This window comes from Nomascus leucogenys, chromosome 9 (assembly GCF_006542625.1).
Source record: "Nomascus leucogenys isolate Asia chromosome 9, Asia_NLE_v1, whole genome shotgun sequence".
In the NCBI taxonomy this organism is placed as follows: domain Eukaryota; kingdom Metazoa; phylum Chordata; class Mammalia; order Primates; family Hylobatidae; genus Nomascus; species Nomascus leucogenys.
The window spans coordinates 3,083,488-3,107,631 of NC_044389.1; the positions used below are offsets into that span (position 1 = coordinate 3,083,488).

At 37.7% G+C, this 24,144-nt stretch overlaps 1 protein-coding gene across 4 annotated transcripts in view; it reads left to right on the forward strand.

Moving 5' to 3' along the window:
• The window catches only part of CCDC169 (coiled-coil domain containing 169), a 70,587-nt gene that overhangs the window by 39,795 nt on the left and 6,648 nt on the right, over positions 1-24,144 (forward strand). For all 4 annotated transcript variants that reach the window (XM_030818526.1, XM_030818524.1, XM_030818527.1 and 1 more), the window contains 3 exons: positions 2,514-2,612; positions 2,812-2,865; positions 7,979-8,055. In XM_030818526.1, coding sequence (XP_030674386.1) covers positions 2,514-2,612; positions 2,812-2,865; positions 7,979-8,055 — 230 coding nt within the window. The remainder of the gene's footprint in view (positions 1-2,513; positions 2,613-2,811; positions 2,866-7,978; positions 8,056-24,144) is intronic.

Sequence of the window (24,144 nt, forward strand, 5' to 3'; positions counted from 1 at the left end):
TGCTTGAGGGGTTCTAAATGAAATGAGCAGGCCTTCCCTTCAGGACGTGACTGAGTGATATGGTTTGGCTCTGTGTTCCCACCCAAATATCATCTTGAATTGTAATAATTCCCACATGTCAAGGGCGAGACCAGGTGGAGGTCATTGATTATGGGGGCTATTTCCTCCATGCTGTTCTGGTGATAGTGAGTTCTCACAAGATCTGATGGCTTTATAATTGGCATTTCACCTGCTTGCTCTCATTTTCTCTCCTGCCGTCCTGTGAAGAGGTGCCTTCCACCATGATTGTAAGTTTCCTGAGGCCTCCCCAGCCATGCAGAACCATGAGTCAGTTAAATCTCTTTTCTTTATAAATTACCTAGTGTAGGGTATTTCTTCATAGCAGCATGAGAACGAACTAAAACAGTGAGCTTATGAGAAAAGCGTGGAAAAACAGGCCTCCTGAACTTCCCCAAGTGACTGATGCAAATCACGTCCCTCACATTTCACAGCATGCTGGAGATCTTCAAAGGCAAACTGCAGATGATCTGAATGACAGCACTGACCATCAGCAACCTGCACAGCTGCCCAGCCAAGAAATTGCAAGATGGAAGCAACGCTTGCAGGCAAAGAAGGAGAAGGAAAGGCTGGAGCAGGCCAAGACAGGAATGAAACAGCCCACATGAATATTGGAGTGAGACAACTGACCTCCCTGGCCCACACCGTGCTGAGCGCCCTGCATCTGCTCAAGGGTGGTAAGAGACTACGTGGAGGATGGGGACTTGGCAGTGAATGGGGATTGGGGAAGCAGGACATAGTGGGTCCTCTTCAGTGTCTCGGCCACAAGTTCCTCTGAAGACTGTGGATGACAATGGTAGCTTAGGTGCATCCTTCTTATTTCCTGAGGGGAAGCTGGAGAAGCAGAATGCAATTATGGGAAGAAATCCAAAGAAGGAAAGAACTCACAGGACAAGTCCAAAGTCTGATCGGCAAGCAGCCCTCTCCTTTTTTTTTTTTTTTTTTTTTTGATGGAGTCTTGCTCTGTCACCCAGCTTGGAGTGCAGTGGCACAATCTTGGCTCACTGCAACCTCTGCCTCCTGGGTTCCAAGCAATTATCCTTCCTTAGCCTCCCGAGTAGCTGGGATTACAGGCATGCGCCACCATGCCAGCTAATTTTTGTATTTTTAGTACAGATAGGGTTTCGCCATGTTGGCCAGGCTGGTGTTGAACTCCTGAGCTCAAGTGATCTACCCACCTCAGCCTCTCAAAGTGCTGAGATTACAGGTGTAAGCCAGCACGCCAGGGAGCAGGCCTTTCTGCAGGGTGCAAGGGCACAGCCTGTGGGAGAGTTCCTGAAGCTGTAGCTGACCCTCCCCACTCTATCTGAACTGCATGGAGAACACGTGATGGGGCCTCAGCAGCAGTCCACGGAGGAGGACACCTACTGCCTGGACTCCAACCAGAGGCTTCACAAGGTGCATGAAAACTTGAACTGCTTGTATCAGACTGCTACAAGTTGTTCCAAGAACTGGCCCAAGAATTGAAGAAAGACACTTCCAGTTTTCATAGCAAGACTCTTCTATGAGAAAACACCTCAGGAAAGCTGGATGACCGCCATGTCCACTGAGAGAGCACTCTGGGCACTCTGGAAAAAAAAATGACCACAACAGGCAGAAGCCAGCTAACTGTGAGGCCAAGTTCCTGCCCCCACAGGGGCCAGGAAGTGCCAAAGGAACCCGGAAGTGCCAGGGCCCCCAGGAGGGAGGCAGGTCACGATGTGAGGGTTTGGGTCCAAAGCACCAGCTGGTTTGATTCTGTTTTCTCTGTAGCCAGGTCCTGAATGCCCACAGCCTCAGCAGAACATCAGCCGGTGCTGCTTCTTTGAAAGCGCTTTTGATTGATCTCCTGTTAGTTTAGCTACTATTCATTAGTTGATGTTGAAATTGCCCTTACTGAAGTTTGATAGAGAGTGTTAGGCTTGTACGATACCGTTTTTCAAATAAAGATAGTTTAATATGAAAAAAAGAAGAACACTTAGTACAATACGTGACATATTGTTAGGGTTTAATAAATATTGTGATTATTACTATTACTTAAAAAGTACACATCGGCCCGGTACAGTGGCTCACGCCTGTAATCCCAGCACTTTGGGAGGCTGAGGTGGGTGGATCACCTGAGGTCAGGGGTTCGAGACCAGCCTGGCCAACATGGTGAAACCACGTCTCTACTAAAAATACAAAAAATTAGCTTGGCATGGTGGCAGGTGCCTGTAATCCCAGCTACTTGGGAGCCTGAGGCAGGAGAGTCGCTTAGACCTGGGAGGCGGAGGTTGCAGTGAGCCAGATCACGCCATTGCACTCTAGCCAGGGTGACAGAGTGAGACTGTCTAAAAAAAAAAAAAGTACACATCATAGAATTATGAAATCACAGAATATTAGGTATACAAGGCATTTGCTAGTGAAGAAATTGATGGTCATTTCTTACTTTGTTTAGAACATGAGTACATATAAAATTTTACTATTTATATTTTTAGGAATCCTTAAACACATTACTTAAACAGCTAGAAAAAGAAAAGAGGACTCTTGAAAGTCAAGTGAAATACTATGCACTTCAACTGGAACAAGAATCAAAGGTTTGTTTTTACTCTATACTTAGCAATTCCTTTGAAACTGCCATTATTTCTAATGTTATCTACAAACCTACTCTATAATTATCACAAAATGCTTACAAAACTATTTCCTATACTATAGAGACATACACCTTAACTTAGTCTTGCTAGTATTGCTAATCTTCTCATATGTTGGACCCTTTGCTTTTGTATCTTCACACAGGCTTACCAGAAGATCAACAATGAACGCCGTACATACCTAGCTGAAATGTCTCAGGTTAACTCTTTTTTTATTTCCAAATTCTAAGTGCTTCTTCTTACTATAAATTACGTTTTTCACTTTTCTAGGTTTTGTTTTTGATTTGGGAGAGAAGCAGATGTTGGAATTAAGTTTCTAAATATGGAGGGTAGACTGGAAAATATACAACTTATATAAAAGATAAAAGGGGCTGGGCACGGTGGCTCAAGCCTGTAATCCCAGCACTTTGGGAGGCTGAGGTGGTCGGATCACGAAGTCAGGCGTTTGAAACCAGCCTGGTCAACATAGCGAAACCCTGTCTCTATTAGAAATACAAAAATTAGCTGGGCATGGTGGTGGGCGCCTGTAGTCCCAGCTACTCGGAGGTGAGGCAGGAGAATAGCTTGAACCCGGGAGGCAGAGGTTGCAGTGAGCCAAGATCACACCACTGCACTTCAGCCTGGGTGATAGAGCAAGACTCCATCTCAGAAAAACAAAAAAAAAAGTAAAAAGGACATAACCGTTTTCCAAATTAAGAGGTTATTTTTCATATTTGCTTCCTTAATTATCCTTTTAGTTTCACCCCTAATCACTAGAATTCAAACAGGTAGCTGCTATCTCTGTGCTATCATGAAATTCAAGGCACTTCACTTTATAATTATGCGTGGTAAGATCTTGAGAGATCAGAATTGCTGCTGGTAGAAGTGCGTACTTATAAATACAGGACAAAGAGGTGATCAGTAAGTTATGAGAGATGTTGCATCTATTTTCAAGCTATTCATTTGCCTTTCAGTTTTATTTATGATATTGTTGGTATTGTAGCGTTTTTGTTTTGAGGTTGTCACAGCTCTTTTATTTATGATTTCTAATGTTACAGTTAAAAAGGCCATCTCAATGTTTCATAGCATTCACCACATATTTTAGTATTTGTATAGCATAATGTCTGACATTTAAATATTTAATCAATATTAATCTTATTTTGGCATATGTTTTAAGATTAGGATGTAAACTCAGTTTTCAATGTGTGTTAACCAAATGGAAGTGTCCAAAGAGCAGTTGGATATATGAATCTCAAGAAACAAAGATTTGAAAATTATTAACATATAAAAACTGAAGTCATTGAATGAATGAAATGCATTGGGGAGAACATACAGTGGGAAAAGAAAAATATAGTCTAGGATATTGCTCTGAAGAAGTTCAACAGTGACAGTCAAGGGAAGAAGAGCCGAAAAGAGGGTTGGAGTCCTGAAGACATAGCTAGGTCAGACAAGGAGGTAGAGGATTTTGAGGATGGGAGTGGCATGAAGAATAATCTGCTAGTCACTGATCCAGAATATCTAGAGGGATTAATGAAAGGATTGAGGGGAAGGGCATTAGGTTTGGGGATTAGAGCCAATAGAGGGATATTTAGAAAATTTTGAGAAAGTCAGTTCTATTGTAGGTAAAGGGAAGTATGTGTTGTAGTGTTGACTAAGGTAAGTAAGAAATTGAGACAAGATAGGATCAGTTCTTGTAGTCTCTTGTCTGTAAAATGGATGATTAGCTCAAACTTCATGGTCCTTGATACTGGGCTGAAGGCACTGATTCCTCCTAGAACACAGGCATCTTTATGCCTTTCCTCAGACTATGTGCTTGGAATGTGCTCCTTCTCATACGTGCCAATTCCACTTCCTTCAAGGTCTAGCACAAACACTACCTCTTTATGGGGCCATGACATGATGAAAAGACCAGACTATAGTGGCATTGCAAATCTGAATTTGAATCCCAGCTCTGCACTTACTACTGTGTGACCTTTCTGGGACTTAATTTCCTTCCTCACCTGTGAAAAGGAAATATCAGTATCTTGCAGGGGTTTTGTGAGTATGTAGAGAAATAATGTATGTGAAGTGCTGGGTGAAGTTTCTGACACGTAATAGGTTTTAAATTTCAGTAAATGGTGAATATCATTTTCCTGTGTTTCTTTTCTGGTTTTCCTAGCCCCTCTCTCTGTGACAGGGGCACCAGAATTTCTACTTGCCTTAGCCTTCCTCTTGGTCCCTTATTGCTGATATATCTGTTTGCTTCACTCAGCTGTAGGTTCCTCCCTGAGGTCAGTCAGGGTGACTCATGCTTTCTATTCTCTTTCACAAAGAGTGGCGAAAAGCAAATATGCAAAAATTATTTACTGAACTGAACATAAAATAGAAATTTACGTTCATAATCATAAGCCCAAATTATTAAGAAAAAGGTGATATATAAAACATTGTTGGAGGATTTTTTTTAAGGTTAAAAGTAAAGTCTTTTGTCCCCAAATCATTCATTTACCTTTGTTTATCTGAAAAATTCACTTACGTGAAATAATCCTACTCTGACTCCACAGGATCACTGAACATATGAGAAAAGCCTATTTTAACAGCTTCCCAGGAAGATGTTAATCCTGTCCCCAGTATAAATGTTAATAAGGATTTTCACTCTAGAGTGAATTGTTAATCTTTATAGTGAAGGACAGTTCTAACCATGTGGATACTACGGTGATTGGAAAGATTAATGGATGATTTGCAGTTCTTCCCATGCTGAATACATAAATAATTGATTCATTGGTAGATAACTAGAGCTATTTGCTGAGTGTGCTGTTTATCCTTCTGCTGCTGTCCTCTCTGTAGCCTTGTCTCACTCTTGATTCACTGTTTTGAATGAAACTGAGTTTCCCACTCTTGGGAGTCTTCTGATATGCACAACATGAGTACACTACGGACATTGCTTTTTAATACATAGGTATGTTGCATTACTTAAAAGTCAGGCAGAAAGACTGATTAGAGCTTTTCGCAACACACAATAAACTTAAGTTTTAGCTTCTATCTTCGTAAACATAGGATTTTAGCAATGGCTCTGAGAGATTGAGGAATATAATGCTTTTAGCTCACAGATAAGGAATCTGAGGCTTTTCTGTTTCATTATCGGGGAGTTCTAATTGTTAAAATTGTTAAAACATCATATGATGCCTCTTATTCTCTTTTCCTGAAACTTCCTTAAAATCCACTGGTTTTAGTTACATCCTCTGAAGAATAAGAACAAGTCTACACTCCTGCAAGATAGTTTTTCAAAGATTTGTAAATGACTCTCAGTCTTCCCATAGTTTTTTGTTTTGTTTTGTTTTGTTTTCTGAGCTAAAACATTAAGTTACATTAGCCATTCCTCATAACATAGGTTCCAGACTGACCAGGTATTTCAGCTGCCTTTTTGGACAATTCTGTTACTGTTCATTTAAAAATGTGGCTCCCTAGGTTTAAATGTAGTACTTAGGTTTAAATGTAGTACTTGGGTTTAAATTTAGCACTTTAGATATAATGTCAACAGCGTAGTTACCAAAGTCTTAACTAACTCTGCCACACCCATTTTTCTTCTCTGCTGCCTATCATTCTGAAATACAGATACAATAGTGTTGTTTCCTGTTAAAAACCTGCAGTTTGCATTACCCAGAGGATCACAGCAAAGCTCTTGTGGTGTGGTCTCTGCAGGGTACTCTTCAACTTGGCTGTTCCTGTCTCTGCAGCCTTATCCCTGCTAATATCTTAGACTGCCGTTACACCAAATGCTATGTGCTATGCTTGGATGTATCTGCTGCTTTATACCTAAGGTCCTTACTGTTCCTTCTACCTAGAACATCCTTTCCTTGGTTCTTAATTGGCTGCTTTTCCAGGTGGAGCCCCCCGTACTCTCAATTAGCTACATCTCCTGTATGCTTGCAAAGCACCTGTGCACATCTCCATCAAGGCACTTAATTGTAATCACCTACTTATTTTGCTGTTTCCCCAATAGAACCATAACCCGTTTGTCTTTGTACCTGAGTGCTTAATGTAGTGGCAGCATATAGTAGATGCTCAATAACATTAGCTGAATGAATGAATGAATTCTATTTTCTGTTCCAATATACCCAAACCTGTCACTCATATCAAATGATCTAATATCTTAGCTCACACACAAAAAGAGAATCAGGTGTGAAACCCAATTTTCCTCCTTTTTATTTTCAAATTCACTATCCTATTCTTCCTGTCTTAAAGGAAAATGATCCCAAACCTCTTCCCCAGTCTTATCTGCTGCCTCTAGGACTTACTTAATAATATCCCTTCTCATATTTTTAATCTCTCTTTTACTGCCTTTGGCTTATCCTTTGCTTGTGACATGCTCAACTCTTCCACCAAAACAAAATAAAAACAAACTTTTACTTTACGATTAACTGTCCTCATAAAACTACCACCTTAGCTTTCTTTTTCTCAGCCAAACTTCATGAATAAAAGAATATACTCATTGCCATTGCTTTTTAGTTCTCTATCTCTTTTCATTTCTCTTGTGACCCTGCCATCATGCTTTCACCCAGTTTATCTCTTAATAGCCAAATACAGCAACTCCTCAAGTTTGGTGAAGCATCTGTGAGGCATTTTACACTGCTAACCATGCTCACTTCTTTGAATACTCCCCACCCTCCCTGACTTGACTTCCATGATAGTATTTTTTCCTGGGTTTTCTTACTGTTTAAATGATAGCCTGTCTATCTTTGGTAAGTGTCCTATCCTTTAAAAGTTGCTTTCTCAAGTTTATGTTATTGATTCTCTTACTTCTCTGTGTACCCTCAATGAATGATCTCATTCACTCTTGGCTTCATTTGCCATCTCTAAGATCATCATTCTCAATTGTTTCTGAATTGCAGATTACATTTACACTGACCACTAGAAATCTCCACTTTTATATCCTGGAGGAATTTCAAGATAGGCAAAAATGAAAATATTATCTTGTCTTTCTATTTCTGCCTCAAAATACTATAGCTTCTATTGTCTTATCTACTGTAATGGCAGGGTGCATGCATTATCTATATTTAGTGTCTACTACAAGAAGTTTTAATGATCTATACCACATAAGTGATATGGTTTTCACAGTTTCCTCTGTATTTTTTTTTTTAAAGTCACATGGACTATGGGGCTGAGATATGGGGATTTCCAGAATCTTTAGAGGCTCGATAATAATGGAGAAGGCCAGAATTTCCCATTTTTCTCAGCTTCTCTTACACATGCTGCAAAAGAACCTGGTTATGGGGGAGTTAACTGAGAATTGACTATCTTATTTCTGAAATCAATTATGAACTAAGAGGATAAACACTCAAATTTTTGTATTTCAGGGTTCTGGTTTACATCAAGTTTCTAAAAGGCAACAGATGGATCAACTGCCTAGGATGCAAGAGAATCTAGTGAAAACGTAAGTCTAGCTATATATTTTCTTTCTAATTAATTACATTTGCACATAAATGCCACTGACAAAACAGGTGTCCACTATATTTTGGAAGTTGAACTTCTAGGTTTTATAGCAACAATATAAAATTGCAGATGGTAAGAGAACTTAAAGAAGTTGTGATCTGTTCCACTATTTATACACATTTTTTTTTTAGATCCCAGATACATTTTTGGTCCTCAAGCATGATAATATATTATTTTTTAAACTAAAATAATATGTACCTAGGAGAGCTTAAAACTACACCATTAACAACGATATAAACACAGGCATACCTTGGAGATATTATGGGTTTGGTTCCGGATCACTGTAATGAAGCGAGTATCACAATGAAGTGAGTTACACAAATTTGGGGGTTTCTCAGTATATATAAAAGTTATTTTTATACCATCACTGTAGTCTATTAAGTGTGCAATAGCATTATGTCTAAAAACAATGTAAATATCTTAATTTAAAAAGATTTTATGCTGAAAAATGCTGTTGGTCATCTGAGCCTTCAGCGAGTTATCAGCTTTTTGCTGGTGGAGGGTCGTGCCTCGATGCTGACGGCTCCTGATGGATCAGGGTGGTGGTTGCTGAAAGCCGAAGTGCCTGTGGCAAATTGTGAAAATAGGACAACAACGAAGTTTGCTGCACCGATTGACTCTTTAATGAAAGATGTCTCTGTCATATGTGTTTTGGTTTGATAGCATTTTGCCCACAGTAGAACTTCTTTCAAAATTGGCATAGTCCTTTCAAACTCTGCTGCTGATTTATCAACCAAGTCCATAGAATATTCTAAATCCTTTGCTGTCATTTCAAAAATGACATCACAGCGTCTTTACCAGGAGCGGATTTCATCGAAGAGACCACTTTCTTTGCTCATCTGTAAGAAGGAACTCCTCATCCATTCAAATTTTATCATGAGATTGCAGCAAGTCAGTCACCTCTTCAGGCTCTACTTCTAATTCTAGTTCTCTTGCTGTTTCCAAAACATCTACAGTTACTTCCTCCACTGAAGTCTTGCACCCCTCATAGTCATCTGTGAGGGCTGGAATCAACTTCTTCCAAACTTCTCTTAATGTTGACATTTTTCTACGTCCTCCCATAAATCACAAATGTTCTTAGTGGCATCTAGAATGATGAATCCTTTCCAGAAGGTTTTCTTCCAGACCCATCAGAAGAATCACTTTCTATGGCAGGTATAACCTTATGAAATGTATTTCTTAAATAATAAGACTTGAAAGCTACAATTACTGCTTGATCCATGGGCAGCAGAATAGATGTTATGTTAGCAGGCATTTAAGCAGCATTTATCTTTTTGTGTATTTCCCACAGAGTTCTTGGATGTAACCAGGTACATTCTCAAAGAGTTGTAATATTTTGAAAGGAATCTTATTTTCTGAGCAGTAGGTCTCAACACTGGGCTTAAAATATTAAATAAACCATGCTGTAAACTCTAAACTCTTGTGCTGTCATCTGGGCTTTGTTGTTTCACGTATAGAGTACAGGAAGGGTAGGTTTAGCATAATTCCTAGGATTTTCAGAATGGTAATTGAGCATCAGCTTCAACATAAAGTCACCGGCTGCATTAGACAAGTCAACCTGTTTTTTGATGCTTTGAAGCCAGGCGTTGTCTTCTCCTCTCTAGCTAGGAATATCTGGGTGATATGGTTTTCACAGTTTCCTCCGTATTTTTTTTTAAAGTCACATGGACTGTGGGGCTGAGATAGGGGTATTTCCAGAATCTTTAGAGGCTTGATAATAATGGAGAAGGCCAGAATTTCCCACTTTTCTCAGCTGGCATCTTTTTCCAACGGAAGGCTGTTTTGTGTACATTGAAAATCTGTTGGTTAGTGTAATTGCCTTCATCAATGATCTTAGCTAGTTCTGGATAACTTGCTGCAACATTTAGGACATATTTAATTCCTCCAGCAAAAAATTGCAGCAACAGGTGTGACATCAGCACTTGCTGCTTCACTTGGCATTTTTATGTTATGAAGGGAGCTTCTTTCCTTAAACCTCATGAACCATCCTCTGCTGGCTTCCAGCCTTTCTTCTGCAGCTTTCTCACTTCTCTCAGCTTTCATAGAATTGAAGGGATTTAGGGTCTTACTCTTGATTAGGTTTTGTCTTAAGAGAATATTGTGGCTTCTTTGGTGTTCTATCCAGACCACTCACACTTTCTCCATATCAGCAAGAAAGCTGTTTTGCTTCCTTATCATTTGTATGTTCACTAGGATTAAGAAAATGTGGCACATATACACCATGGAATACTATGCAGCCATAAAAAATGATGAGTTCGTGTCCTTTGTAGGGACATGGATGAAACTGGAAAACATCATTCTCAGTAAACTATCGCAAGGACAAAAAACCAAACACTGCATGTTCTCACTCATAGGTGGGAATTGAACAATGAGAACTCATGGACACAGGAAGGGGAACATCACATTCCGGGGACTGTTGTGGGGTGGGGGGAGGGGGGAGGGACAGCATTAGGAGATATGCCTAATGCTAAATGACGAGTTAATGGGTGCAGGAAATCAACATGGCACATGGATACATATGTAACAAACCTGCACATTGTGCACATGTACCCTAAAACCTAAAGTATAATAAAAAAAAAAAAAAAAAAAATCTTCCCTTTGCATTTACACCTTGGCTTAACTGTTTGGCACAAGAGGCCTAGCTTTCAGCCTATCTCAGCTTTTAACATACCTTCCTCACTAAATGACTAAGCTTATCATTTCTAGCCAAATTAAAGTGAGAGATGTGCAACTCTTCCTTTTACTTCAACACCACAGTAGGGTTATTAATTGGCCTAATTTCAATAGTGTGTGTCTCAGTGAATAGAGAAGCCCAAAGAGAGGGAGAGACACCCAGGAATGGCTGGTTGGTAGAGCAGTCAGAATGTACATACCTTTATTAAACAGTTTGCTGTTTTATGTGGGCATGGTTTATGGCTCCCCAAAACAATTACAGTAGTAACATCAAAGATCACTGATCACCATTAACAGATAGAGTAATAATTTAAAAGTTTGAAATATTGTGAGAATTACGAAAATATGATGCAGATAGGAAATGAACATATGCTATTGGAAAAATAGTGCTGATAGACTTGCTCAACACAGGGTTGCCACAAATCTTCAATTTGTAAAAAATGCAGTATCTTTGAAGCACAATAAAGTGAAGCATAATAAGACAAGGTATGCCTGAATAATTACAGCATCTGCTCTACCCTTTTTAGTCGGGAAATATGTTCACTGGAGTGGACACTAAAATAAATGTAGGTGACAGTGCAAACTGTTTTTTCTATGCAAATAAAACCAATTTAAGATAGATAAAGAACAGAGGGCCTGGTGCAGTAGCTCTTGCCTGTCGTACAACATTTTGGGAGGCTGAGGTGGGAGGATTGCTTGAGGCCTCAAGTTCAAGACCAACTCGGGAAACATCGCAAGACTCTGTCTCTACAAAAAATTAGAAAAATTGACTGGGTGTGATGGTGTGCACTGTAGTTCCAGCTGCTTGGGAGGCTGAGACAGGAGGATCGCCTGAGCCCAGGAGTTCAAGGCTGCAGTGAGCCACGATTGCACCACTGCAATCCAGCCTGGTCAACAGAGCAAGACACTGTTTCTTAAGAAAAAAACCCAAAAACACAGGAATGTTTTGTGAGTTTAGAAGGTTGTATCTACACACAATTTTCCCTGGTCCTGTACTAAATACAGAAGAATTACTCAGGTAATCCTTGTCTGAGTAACTTTATCCCATGTAGGGAAAAACATTAATATGTAACTTAACCCTATAAAAAATTAATCCAAAATGTGCATCAGCTATAAGTCAGCATCCTTTTTAAATATAGGTCAAGGTAAGAGCCACTCAAGTATAGCAAGTTTCCTTGGTGGAGATTAATGAGGTAGCAACATTTTGTCCAATATTTGGCTAGATAAAGTATATTCTTTCTTGAATAGTCAAATTCTTTAAATTATTGTTAATTACCTTTATACATTTTCATTATTGGAAATATAATGTAGTTTAAGTATTAAAATAAATTCTGACAAAGGACTTCCCTGGAAAAACTATTATGCCACTGTGTCAGAGTCCCCAAGGCCACTCCCATCCATATTCAGTGGTTCACTAGAAGAATTCATACACTCTCAGAGTCCCCAAGACCACTCCCATATTCAATGATGCACTAGAAGAATTCATAAGGATTGGCATATATTTGTACTTATGGCTAATATATATTTCCTTCCTTCCTTCCTTCCTTCCTTCCTTCCTTCCTTCCTTCCTTCCTTCCTTCCTTCCTTCCATCCTTCCTCTCTCTCTCTCTTTCTTTCTCTCTTTCTTTCTTTTTTTCTTTCTTTCTCTAATCCATGTGCCTCACAGGGAATTTATAACTAAGGAATACAAAGCAAAATCAACAAAGGGATAAGGCACATGGGATGAATTCTCAGAAAACTAGGCTCAAGCTTCCGAAAGTTTTCTCCAAGTTAGGGTCACATAAGAAATACTTAATTCCTCCAGCAAAAAATTGCAACAACAGGTATGACAGTACATGAAGTTTTATCTACCAGAGAAGCTCATTAGATACTTAGCATCTAATGTTTCTATTGGGAGCAGATCACATAGGCTTCCTCTGCCTGGCATGCACCAAAATTCCAGACTCCCAGAAGGAAAACAGGTGTTCAATATAAACCACATTGTTTGTACAAACAGCATAGGCACAGTGAATCATTCTTTTCATTTGGGAAAAGGTTTATATCTGTGTAGGGAACTGTTTACCAGTAAGTTTCCAGATACCAGCCAAGGGCCAACCTCGCAAGCAGGCTTTTCCAAAGACAGTAGCCTAAAGCCTGCTACGTTGACTTTTCTGCACAACCACCTTAAATATTTTTATTAATATCTTGCAGTTCAGGTTTATTTTCCAATTCATATCTGTTCTAAAAATATATTACCTCTGTTATTCAAATTTGCTTAAATAGTGAAGAGGGAAATATTTTGAAAATGAAAGTTAAACTTCTTTATTCTTTTTTTTTATTATACTTCAGGTTTTAGGGTACATGTGCACAATATGCAGGTTTGTTACATATGTATCCATGTGCCATGTTGATTTCTTGCACTCATTAACTTGCCATTTAGCATTAGGCATATCTCCTAATGCTGTCCCTCCCCCCTCCCCCAACCCCACAACAGTTCCCGGAGTGTGATGTTCCACTTCCTGTGTCCATGAGTTCTCATTGTTCAATTCTCACCTATGAGTGAGAACATGCAGTGTTTGGTTTTTTGTCCTTGCGATAGTTTACTGAGAATGATATTTTCCAGTTTCATCCATGTCCCTACAAAGGACATGAACTCATCATTTTTTTATGGCTGCATAGTATTCCATGGTGTATATGTGCCACATTTTCTTAATCCAGTCTATCATTGTTGGACATTTGGGTTGGTTCCAACTTTTTGCTATTGTGAATAGTGCTGCAATCAACATATGTGTGCATGTGTCTTTATAGCAGCATGATTTATAGTCCTTTGGGTATATACCCAGTAATGGGATGGCTGGGTCAAATGGTATTTCTAGTTCTAGATCCCTGAGGAATCGCCACACTGACTTCCACAATGGTTGAACTAGTTTACAGTCCCACCAACAGTGTAAAAGTGTTCCTGTTTCTCCACATCCTCTCCAGCACCTGTTGTTTCCTGATTTTTTAATGATGGCCATTCTAACTGGTGTGAGATGGTATCTCACTGTGGTTTTGATTTGCATTTCTCTGATGGCCAGTGATGATGAGCATTTCTTCATGTGTTTTTTGGCTGCATAAATGTCTTCTTTTGAGAAGTGTCTGTTCATGTCCTTTGCCCACTTTTTGATGGGGTTGTTTGTTTTTTTCTTGTAAATTTGTTTGAGTTCATTGTAGATTCTGGATGCCCTCTCTCACTGCTCCTATTCAACATAGTGCTGGAAGTTCTGGCCAGGGCAATCAGACAGGAGAAGGAAATAAAGGGTATTCAATTAGGAAAAGAGGAAGTCAAATTGTCCATGTTTGCAGATGACATGATTGTATATCTAGAAAACCCCATTGTCTCAGCCCAAAATCTCCTTAAGCTGATTAGCAACTTCAGCAAAGTCTCAGGATACAAAATCAATGTACAAAAATCACAAGCATTCTTGTACACCAATCACAGACAAACAGAGAGCCAAATCATGAGTGAACTCCCATTCACAATTGCTTCAAAGAGAATAAAATACCTAGGAATCCAACTTACAAGGGATGTGAAGGACCTCTTCAAGGAGAACTACAAACCACTGCTCAATGAAATAAAAGAGGATACAAACAAATGGAAGAACATTCCATGCTCATGGGTTGGAAGAATCAATATCGTGAAAATGGCCATACTGCCCAAGGTAATTTATCGATTCAATGCCATCCCCATCAAGCTACCAATGACTTTCTTCACAGAATTGGAATAAACTTCTTTATTCTAATCATATGTTAGCACATACACATATGTATGTCACCAGAATGTAGGTCTACGAGGGCAGTTTGGTTTTCCACTGGATATTACTGGGAGTTGGATCTCTCAGGGAGTAGACTCTGAAACAGGAATCAGCATGTAGGAAGTTTATTTTACTTATTTATTTATTTATTTATTTATTGAGATGGAGTTTAGCTCTTGTTGCCCAGGCTGGAGTGCAATAGCACGATCTTGGCTCACTGCAACCTCTGCCTCCTGGGTTCAAGTGATTCTCCTACCTCAGCCTCCCGAGTAGCTGGGATTACAGACACATGCCACCATGCCCAGCTAATTTTGTATTTTTAGTAGAGACGGGGTTTCTCCATGTTGGTCAGGCTGGTCTCGAACTCCCGACCTCAGGTGATCCGCCTGCCTTGGCCTCCCAAGGTGCTTGGATTACAGGCATGAGCCACTGCGCCCAGCCTTATATATTTATGTATTTATTTTGAGATGGAGTCTTGCTCTGTCACCCAGGTTGAAGTGCAGTGGTGCAATCTCTGCTCACTGCAACTTCTGCCTCTTGGATTCAAATTATTATTCTGCCTCAGCCTCCCAAATAGCTGAGATTACAGGTGTGTGCCACCATTCCTGGCTAATTTTTGTATTTTTAGTAGAGACAGGGTTTCACCTTGTTGGCCAGGCTGGTCGCGAACTCCTGACCTCAAAAGATCCTCCCGCCTTGGCCTCCCAAAGTGCTGAGATTACAGGCATGAGCCACTGCACCTGGCCTGGAAGTTTATTAGTGAGGGTTCTTAGGATCAACACCTGTGGGGGAAGGCTAGGAACCAGGTTTGGGCAGAGGGAGTAGGGCTATAGCGCAGCTGCAGTCCCATGTACCAAGCTGATTTATCCATGACTCAAGTGTGGGCCTTTTCTTCCTCTGGCAGGATGACCCAGACTCTTATCCCTGGGGAATCTGAACTTCTGTTTATCATGTCCTTTCCAAGTCATGGCTAAGATACTTGTCCACTTACTGTCAAAATTGGGCAAGTTACTACCAAAGGACAACCAAGTAGATCACCTGGGTGCCAAACTCATTCCTCCCCACCCCCTTATGTAGCAGCAGCTGTGAATCAGGCTGAGATCAGGTTGTCTGTGAAGCCCTCCACACCGCAGGTCTGAACTGGGCTTAAGGTGCTGGTGCATGGAGGTGGATGACACGGTCTGGTGTACCTGCCCATTCAGCTGGTTTGTGCCCTCCAGCACTGCTTGTGCTTGATCCCAGATCAATCACCTCCATCTCTGATGAAACTTAATGTTGAATAGAGTGCCTGGCATAAGTTGGTGTTTAATAATTTTTGAATGAATTTATGACTAAATAAATGGTCAAACGGAAAAAAAAAAAAACCCTGTTCACTCTCTGAAACTATAAACAATGCAAATCACTCATCTAATAGAAACATAGAAATATCTCCCTAATCATCCAAATTAGGTATATATAATCGGTACTACCTCAAAATATTGTGTTTCTTACTGGCTTAACTCTGGAAGTTAGTATCCTCCTTTTGTTGATGACTCAAATTTGAGTCTTTTAAGGAAGTTATGGTATTAGGCACCTCACAGAATGGGATATCCAAATGGCCAAAGGACATGTGAAGAGAGACTCAACACCATTACTCATCAGCAGAATACAAATTAAGATTACAAGATACAGCTACAAATTTCGAAGATTGATGATTCCAAGTGTTGTCAAGGATCTGGAGGAATAGGGGATTCTCATACACTGCTAGTAGGAGTATACATTTATACAACCAATTTGGAATACTGTATTAGTTTGTTTTCACACTGCTATAAAGAACTACCTGAGACTGGGTAATTTATGAAGAAAAGAAGTTTAACTGAATCACAGTCCTGAAAGCTGTGTAGGAAACATGTTTGGGGAGGCCTCAGGAAACTTACAACCATGGTGGAAGGGTGAAGGGGAAGCAAGCGCCTTCTTCACATGGCAGAGCAGGAGAGAGAGTGAATGGGGAAGTGCTACACATTTTCAAACAACCAGATTTCATGAGAACCCACTATCAGAAGGACACTAAGGGGGAGTTCCGCCCCCAGGATCAAATTATCTCCCGCCAGGTCACTCCCCCAGCACCAGGGATTACAATTCAACATGAGATTTGGGTTGGAGACACAGGGCCAAACCATATCAAATACATTTTAGCATTACTTTCTATATTTAGCTGATCATATACCTTCTCTATAACCCAACAATTCCAGTAGTATATCAAATAGAATGGTGCATACATTTACACCAAAAGAACAAGAATGTTCATAGCAGCTTTATTCTTGACAGTCCAAAACTGAATATAGCCTAAATGTCCATCAGTAATGGAATGGATAAAAATTATATATACATATATGAATAATAACAGCAATAAAAACAAACTATAACTCATACAACATTATCGATAATTCTCAGTATTGAGTGAAGTAGGTCAGAAATAAAAGAATATGTACAATGTGATCCCATTCATTTAAAGTTCAAAGACAGACAAAACTAAACTGTGATGTCAGAAGACAGGCTAGTAATTATTAATACCAATGGAAAGGAAGAAGTGAATAATAATTGTGAGTGACATGATGGCATCTTCCAGTATGATAATAATATTCTAGTGACTGACCTAAGTGGTGGTTACATCAGTATTTGCTTTATTATAATTTATGGATTGGTACATTTATGATTTGTGAACTTTTAATCAAGTCTCCATGGCTTTTAATATTTGCTTTGGTTGATATTCTCATATGTACTAATATTAAAATATTGACTTACCCATTTTTCCTAACATTCAGAACAAATCAGAACATTAGAAAATACCCATGTAAATGTGAAATTCTCTTTTAAAAATCTAGCAGAAAGGGATAGTGCCTGATTTAATATTAACTATTGTAGTCCTACTGTGTAGACTATGTAGATTTAATATTAGCTATTATAGTCCTACTGTGTAGACATAATACTATGTATTATGACCACAAATGAACAAGATATCTATACTGCTGTTGAAGGATGTATTCTAGAGATCTTTACGTATACCAATTGGACAAAAGTCTCTTTAAGATTAAATAGGAGAAACAGTCTTTTTGGGATAAGTTTTGTAAGTTGCCAAAAAAGTCTAGACAAGTTAATAGGTAACTTTATTGACTGTGGCCCATGGTGTGTATTAACTATGAAAAATCATATTCCCGAAAGCAAGGAGCTCAAAACTGATACCACAGGAATAGTTCCTAAAAATAGAAAACCAAAGTTTATTTTTTTTCTTTAGTGTGAAGCCTCATTTTTTTCTGCTTATGAACAGTTTTAAAGTGACTAAAAGCCCTAAAGGAAGAAAATAACCAGGAGCCGTTGGTACCCTGGAGCAAAAGAACCTGAGGGAAATTGATGCTAGGACTCGGTAAGAGACAGATTGTTAGGGGCGCATCCTTCTGATTTTGATTTTTTTAAAAAGCAGCTACAGTAGAGATAACACAACCAAAATATCCAACATTAAAAGAGTAAGTCAATAACTCTGTTGATACTAGGAAGTTGCAAAAATTACATTCTAGGAAAGTACACAGCTGACATAGAAAAACGCTTACCTATAATAGTAAACAAAAATTGCAGTACAAAATAGGTTAGTGAAATTGTGGATGATTTATATTTATGCCTCTTAGGTTTTATATAAGAATATGTATACTTTATAATCATTTTAAATAATTTTATATTAAAAGAGAAAAGTCAAGAGACAGTCCAGATAGACTATGGAAATTCTTAAGTCAAAATAGCAGTATCAATACTGTATAACTAATAGAGTAGAGTGTTTAAAAACATAGTGAGAAGCAGGGTGGTACAGCAGTCCCCTCTTACCCAAGAGAGATACATTCCAAAGATCACCAGTGGATACCAAAATCATGGATACTACAGCACTCTGTGTATGCTAAGTTTTTTTTACATACATAGATATCTATGATAAAATTAAATTTACAAATTAGGCATAGGAAGAGATTAGCAGTAACTAATAATACAACTTAATTATAACAGCATACTGTAATAAAAGTTATATGAATGTGGTGTCTCTACAATAGCTTATTATACTGTAATCACCTATTTTCGGACCGTGGCTGACCACAGGTAACTGAAACTGTGGAAAGTAAAACCATGGATAAAGGGGGGACAAGTGTAAATGAAAATTGGCACTGACTTTGGAGCAGATAGACCAATCAGTTTTTGCCTCCATTTCTTATTATTTAATGTGGCTTTATATAAGTAACCACTCTCAGATTCCATTTTCTCCCCCATAAGATGAAGAGTTGAAACCCAAAATGAATGATTGGTATGAGAATTAGAGATTATTTAAAAAAATCCCTAACTCAATAAACATTAACTATTATCATTACTATAGTGCTTTATTGAATATAAAGAATCAGCAGAGTAACAATGTATTGATTTGGGAGGACAGAAAAATACATATGACAGTAATTTGGAACTGCAAGTGACTGTTTTGCTATTAATAACATAAACTTGCTGGAGGCTTAGCCACTATTATTTATTTAAAAACCATAATACTCAGGAGCATAGAATGGTTTCCAAACTTTGTTGACCATGACTGACACCATGTTGTCATCCCTATACCCACACATATATTTATATATTTTACAATTTATGAAAGAATATTTTCTCTTACTATGTGTGATGCATGTTGATATTTCTTTTTCTGTTTTTTTTTTCTTTTTTTTAAAGAGACAGGTTTTGTGCTGTTGCCCCAGCTAGAGTGCAGTGGTACAATGATTGCTCACTGTAACCCTAAACTCCCAGGCTCAAGAGATCCCCCTGCCTCAGCCGCCTGAGTAGCTAGGACTGTAGGCATGAGCCACCATGTCCAGCTAATTTTTTGATTTTCTGTAGAGAATATAGACAGGGTCTTGCCACGTTTTTCAGGCTGGTGTTAATCTCCTGGGCTCAAGCAATCTCCCACCTTGGCCTCCTAAAGTGCTGGGATTATAGGCATGAATCACCACACCTGGCCCCTTTTCTGTTCTTTTTATTAATATATGTTCTTTTTCCTCTTCTGTTCTGTTTCCTTTTCTGTTATTTTTATACTGCTATTGTAATTCAGTAAATCAATCCACTAATGAGTTGCATTCTGCAGTTTGGAAAACACTGCTCTAAAAGACATCTAGGAGATTAAATATCTTTTACCAGTGAAGTACCTCAGCTTCATCATTAGTGTCATTAGTCAGTTATTATTCAGACATTTGTGTCATCATGTTAGTTAGATCTTTTAGAAATGGGCCATATTTTGGAAGCTACTCAAAACATCCTTAATGTAATAGAAAATCATTTAGTACTATAAATAATAAATATCTATAATGAGCTATATTAATTAGACATAATAATTGAATGATTGTGGTTAATTCCATATTTCACCAGAAGAAATCATTTTTAGACATGATTAATAAACTAAATAAAATTTTAACAGGAAATGGATTATTCCCAAAGCACATTTAGAAAATTTTTTTAATTGAGATATTATTCACATACCAAAAAAATTATCCTTTTAGCCTACAACTCTATGTCCTTAGCACTTTGGAAGGCCAAAGCAGGACAATCACTTGAGCCCAGGAGTTGAAGGCTGCAGTGAGCTATGTTCGTGCCACCGCATTGCAGCTTGAGCAACAGAGCCAGACCCCATTTAAAAAATTTTTTTAAATAAAAATAATAAAGTAAAGTGTACAACTCAATGATTTTTCGTATGTTCATGGGGTCATGCAAGCATCACCGCTAACTGATTCCAGAACATTTTCATCACCCCAAAAAGAAAGCCTATATGAATGAGCAGTTAGTTCCCAAACCCCGTTCCACTAAACTCCTGGCAATTACTAATCTGCTTTCTATCTTTATGATTTTCTCTGGTCTTGTTATTTCATATACGGTCAGTCATGTGTCCCTTAATGATGGGGACATGTTGTGAGAAGTGTGTCATAAGGCAATTTTGTCATTGTGCAAACATCATAGAGTGTGCTTACAAAAACCTAGATGGTAGAGCCTACTACACACCTAGCTATATGGTATAGCCTCTTGCTCCTAAGTTACAAACCTGTACAGCATATTACTGTAGGGAACACTCTAACAATTGTAACAGAATGGGAAGTATTTGTGTATCTAAACATAGAAAAGGTACAGTACAAATACAGTATTATAATCTTACAGGAATACTGTCATATGTGCAGTCCATTGCTGACCGAAATGTTATGTGACACATTTCCAACTGTAAATGGGAGCATACAATATGTGAACTTGGGTGTTTAACTTCTGCTGCTTAATATAACATTTTCAAGGTTCATCCATGTTGGAACATATACGAATTCTTTATTCCTTTCTGTGGCAGAGTAATATTCCAGTTTTTGGATATGCCAGATTTTATTTACCAAATCATCAGCTGATGAACATTTACACATTTACACCTCTTCGCTATTATGAATAATGCTACTATGAACATACCTGTACAAGTTTTGTGTGTAAATGTTTTTAATTCTCTTTGGTGCATGCCTAGAAGTGGAATTGCTGGGTTAATTCCATTTTGTTTATCTTTTTGAGGAACTGCCAAGCTATTTTCTATAGTGGCTGTACCATTTTATATTCTCATTAGCTGTGTATCAGGGTTCCAGTTTCTCCACATCCTTGTCAACACATATTGTCCTTTATTTAAAAAAAAATTTAACCATCATAATGGATGTGAAGTGATACCTTACTGTGGTTTTGATTTGCACTTTCCTAGTGACTAATGACGTTGAACATCTTTTCTTGTACTTGTTGGCCATTTCTATACAGATAGCCTTCCATATCCACGAATTCTGCATCCGTGAATTCAACCAACTGTGGATCAAAAATAATAATAATAATAATACAATAATAATAAATAATTTTTTAAAATCCTTTATAACATCTGTTTATGTAGCATTTACTTTTGTGTTATGTATAAGTAATCTAGAGATGATTTAAAGTATACTGGATTATGTGTGTACATTATATGGAAATATGACACCATTTTATGTAAGGGACTTGAGCATCTGTGAATTTTGGTATCCATGGGGGTCCTGGAACCAGTCACCCTTGGATGTAGAGGGACAACTGTATCTTCTTTGGAGAAATGTCTATTCAAGTCCTTTGCCTATTATTCAATTGGTTTGTTTGTCTCTATTATGTTGCATTGAGAGCATTTTATATTCTGAGTATGAGACCTTATCAGATAAAAGATTTACAATTTTTTTCCCATTCTATGGATGGTCTTTTTATTTTCTTGATGATATCTTTAGAAACACAAAAGTTCTCAATTTTGATAAAGACCTTCATCTACTTTTTCTTGCTTGCTTGTGTGTTAGGTGTCATACATAAGAAGTCATTGCCTAACCTATGTTTTCTTCTAAGAGTTTTATAGTTTAGCTCCCTTTTCACCCATTTTGAGTTCATTTTTGTATATGATGTGAGGTAGGCGTCCAATTTCACTCTTTTGCCTGTATTTATTCAGTTATCCTAGCACCATAGGTTGAAGACATTATCCTTTGCCAATTAAATGCTCTTGGCACTCTTGTAAAAAAACAATTGACCATAACATATGGGTTTACTCTTAGACTCCCAGTTGTATTTCATTGATCTATAACCCTATCCTTATGCCAATACCATACTGTCTGGATGACTTTTTAGTGAGTTTAAAATCAAGAAGTGTGAGTACTCCAATTTTATTGTTCTTTTTCAAGATTGTTTTGGTTGTTCAGAGTCCCTTTTATTTCCATGTGGATTTAGGATCCACTTGTCAATTTCTTCACAAAATTTAGCTGGTGTTTTGATGGAGAGAGTATGTTGAATCTGTAGATCACTTTGGGTAGTATTGCCATCTTAACTATTAAGTCTTCTAATCCAGGAACATGAATTTCTCTCTGTTCATTTAGATCTTCTTTAATTTCTTTCACAGATATTTTATAGATTTTAGTGTACAAATCTTGCAATTCTTTGGCTAAATTTATTCCTAATACTGTATTCTTTTTGATGCAGTTTGAAACAGAATTAAGTTTCAAGTTTCATTTTAGGACGGTATATTGCTGGTGTCTAGAAATACAGTTGATTTTTGCATATTGATCTTAAATCTAGAAATGCTGAGGAACTTATTAGATCTCATAAATGCATGTATGTGTCTGTGTCTGTATGTGTATGTGTATGCCTTAGTATTTTCTATATATAAGAACATGTCACCTAAATAGAGATTGTTTTACTTCTTTTTTTTTTCTTCTAATTTGGATGCCTTTTATCTATTTTTCTTGCCTAATTGCCCTGGCTAGAACCTCCTATACAATGTTGAATAGAAGTGGTAATAGTGAACATCCTTAACTTGTTCCTTATCTTAGAGAGAAAGCTTTTGATTTTTACATTAAATGTAATGTTAGCTGTAAATTTTGTTCATAGATTTTCTTTATCAGGTTTAGTGCTTAGAGAAATTTATAGCTGTAAATATATTTTTAAAGAAGTCATTTCAAATAAAAAATCAAATCTTTTACCTTAAGAAACTTGAAAAAGAAGAGCAAACTAAACCCCAAATAAGCAGAAACAAGAAAATAAGAGTAATATTTGCCTCATAAAATAAGTTGGAAGGTGTTCTCTCCTATTTCATTTTTATGAAGTGTGTGTGAAGAATTGGTTTTATATATGTATGATTTAATGTTTGGTAGAATTTACCAGTGAAGCCATCTGGTCTTGGTCTCAGTGGTTGCCTGGGAATTACAATTAAGATATTAATTTATAACAATCTACTTTAGGTTCAAAACAACTTAATTTCAATAGTGTACCAAAAGTTCTTTCCTATGTAGCTCCATTCCCTCCACCTTACTTTGTGCTGTTATTGTCATACAAATTACAACTTTATACATTTTGTTTCCATCAACAGATTTACAATTATTGCTCATGCAGTTATTTTCTTAATCAGTTAGGAGATTTAAAAAGAATTACAAACAAAAACCACATTTATCCTATTTTTATGTTTACCTATGTAGTTACCTTTGCCAGTTTTCTTTATTTCTTCATGTGAATTTACACTACTATCAAATGTCCTTTTATTTCAACACAAAAGTCTCTACTATTTTTTTATAGGGCAGGTTTGCTGATGATTAATTCCTTCTGTTTTTACTTATCTGGAAATGTTTAATTTTTCTTTTATTGTAGAAGGATAGTGTTGTTGCATATAGAATTCTTAGTTGAAAGTCTTTTTCCTTATAGCACTTTGAATATTTCATCTCACTGTCTTCAGGCCTTCATAGTTTCTGAGGAGAAATCAGTTGTTACTCCTATTGAAGATCTCTTATGCAGACTGAGTTGCTTCATTCTAGCTGCTTTCAAGATTCCCTCTTTGTATTGGCTTTTGATAGTTTAATTATGATGTGTCTGGATATTCATCTTGGAATTTATTAGGCTTCTTAAATTTGTAAATCAATATTTTTGATGAAATTTGGGAAATTTTTAGCTATTATTTTTCAAATATTCTATCTGTCCTTTTCTCTTTTCCCTCTCCTTCTGGGATACTCATTATACATATGTTGGTATAGTTG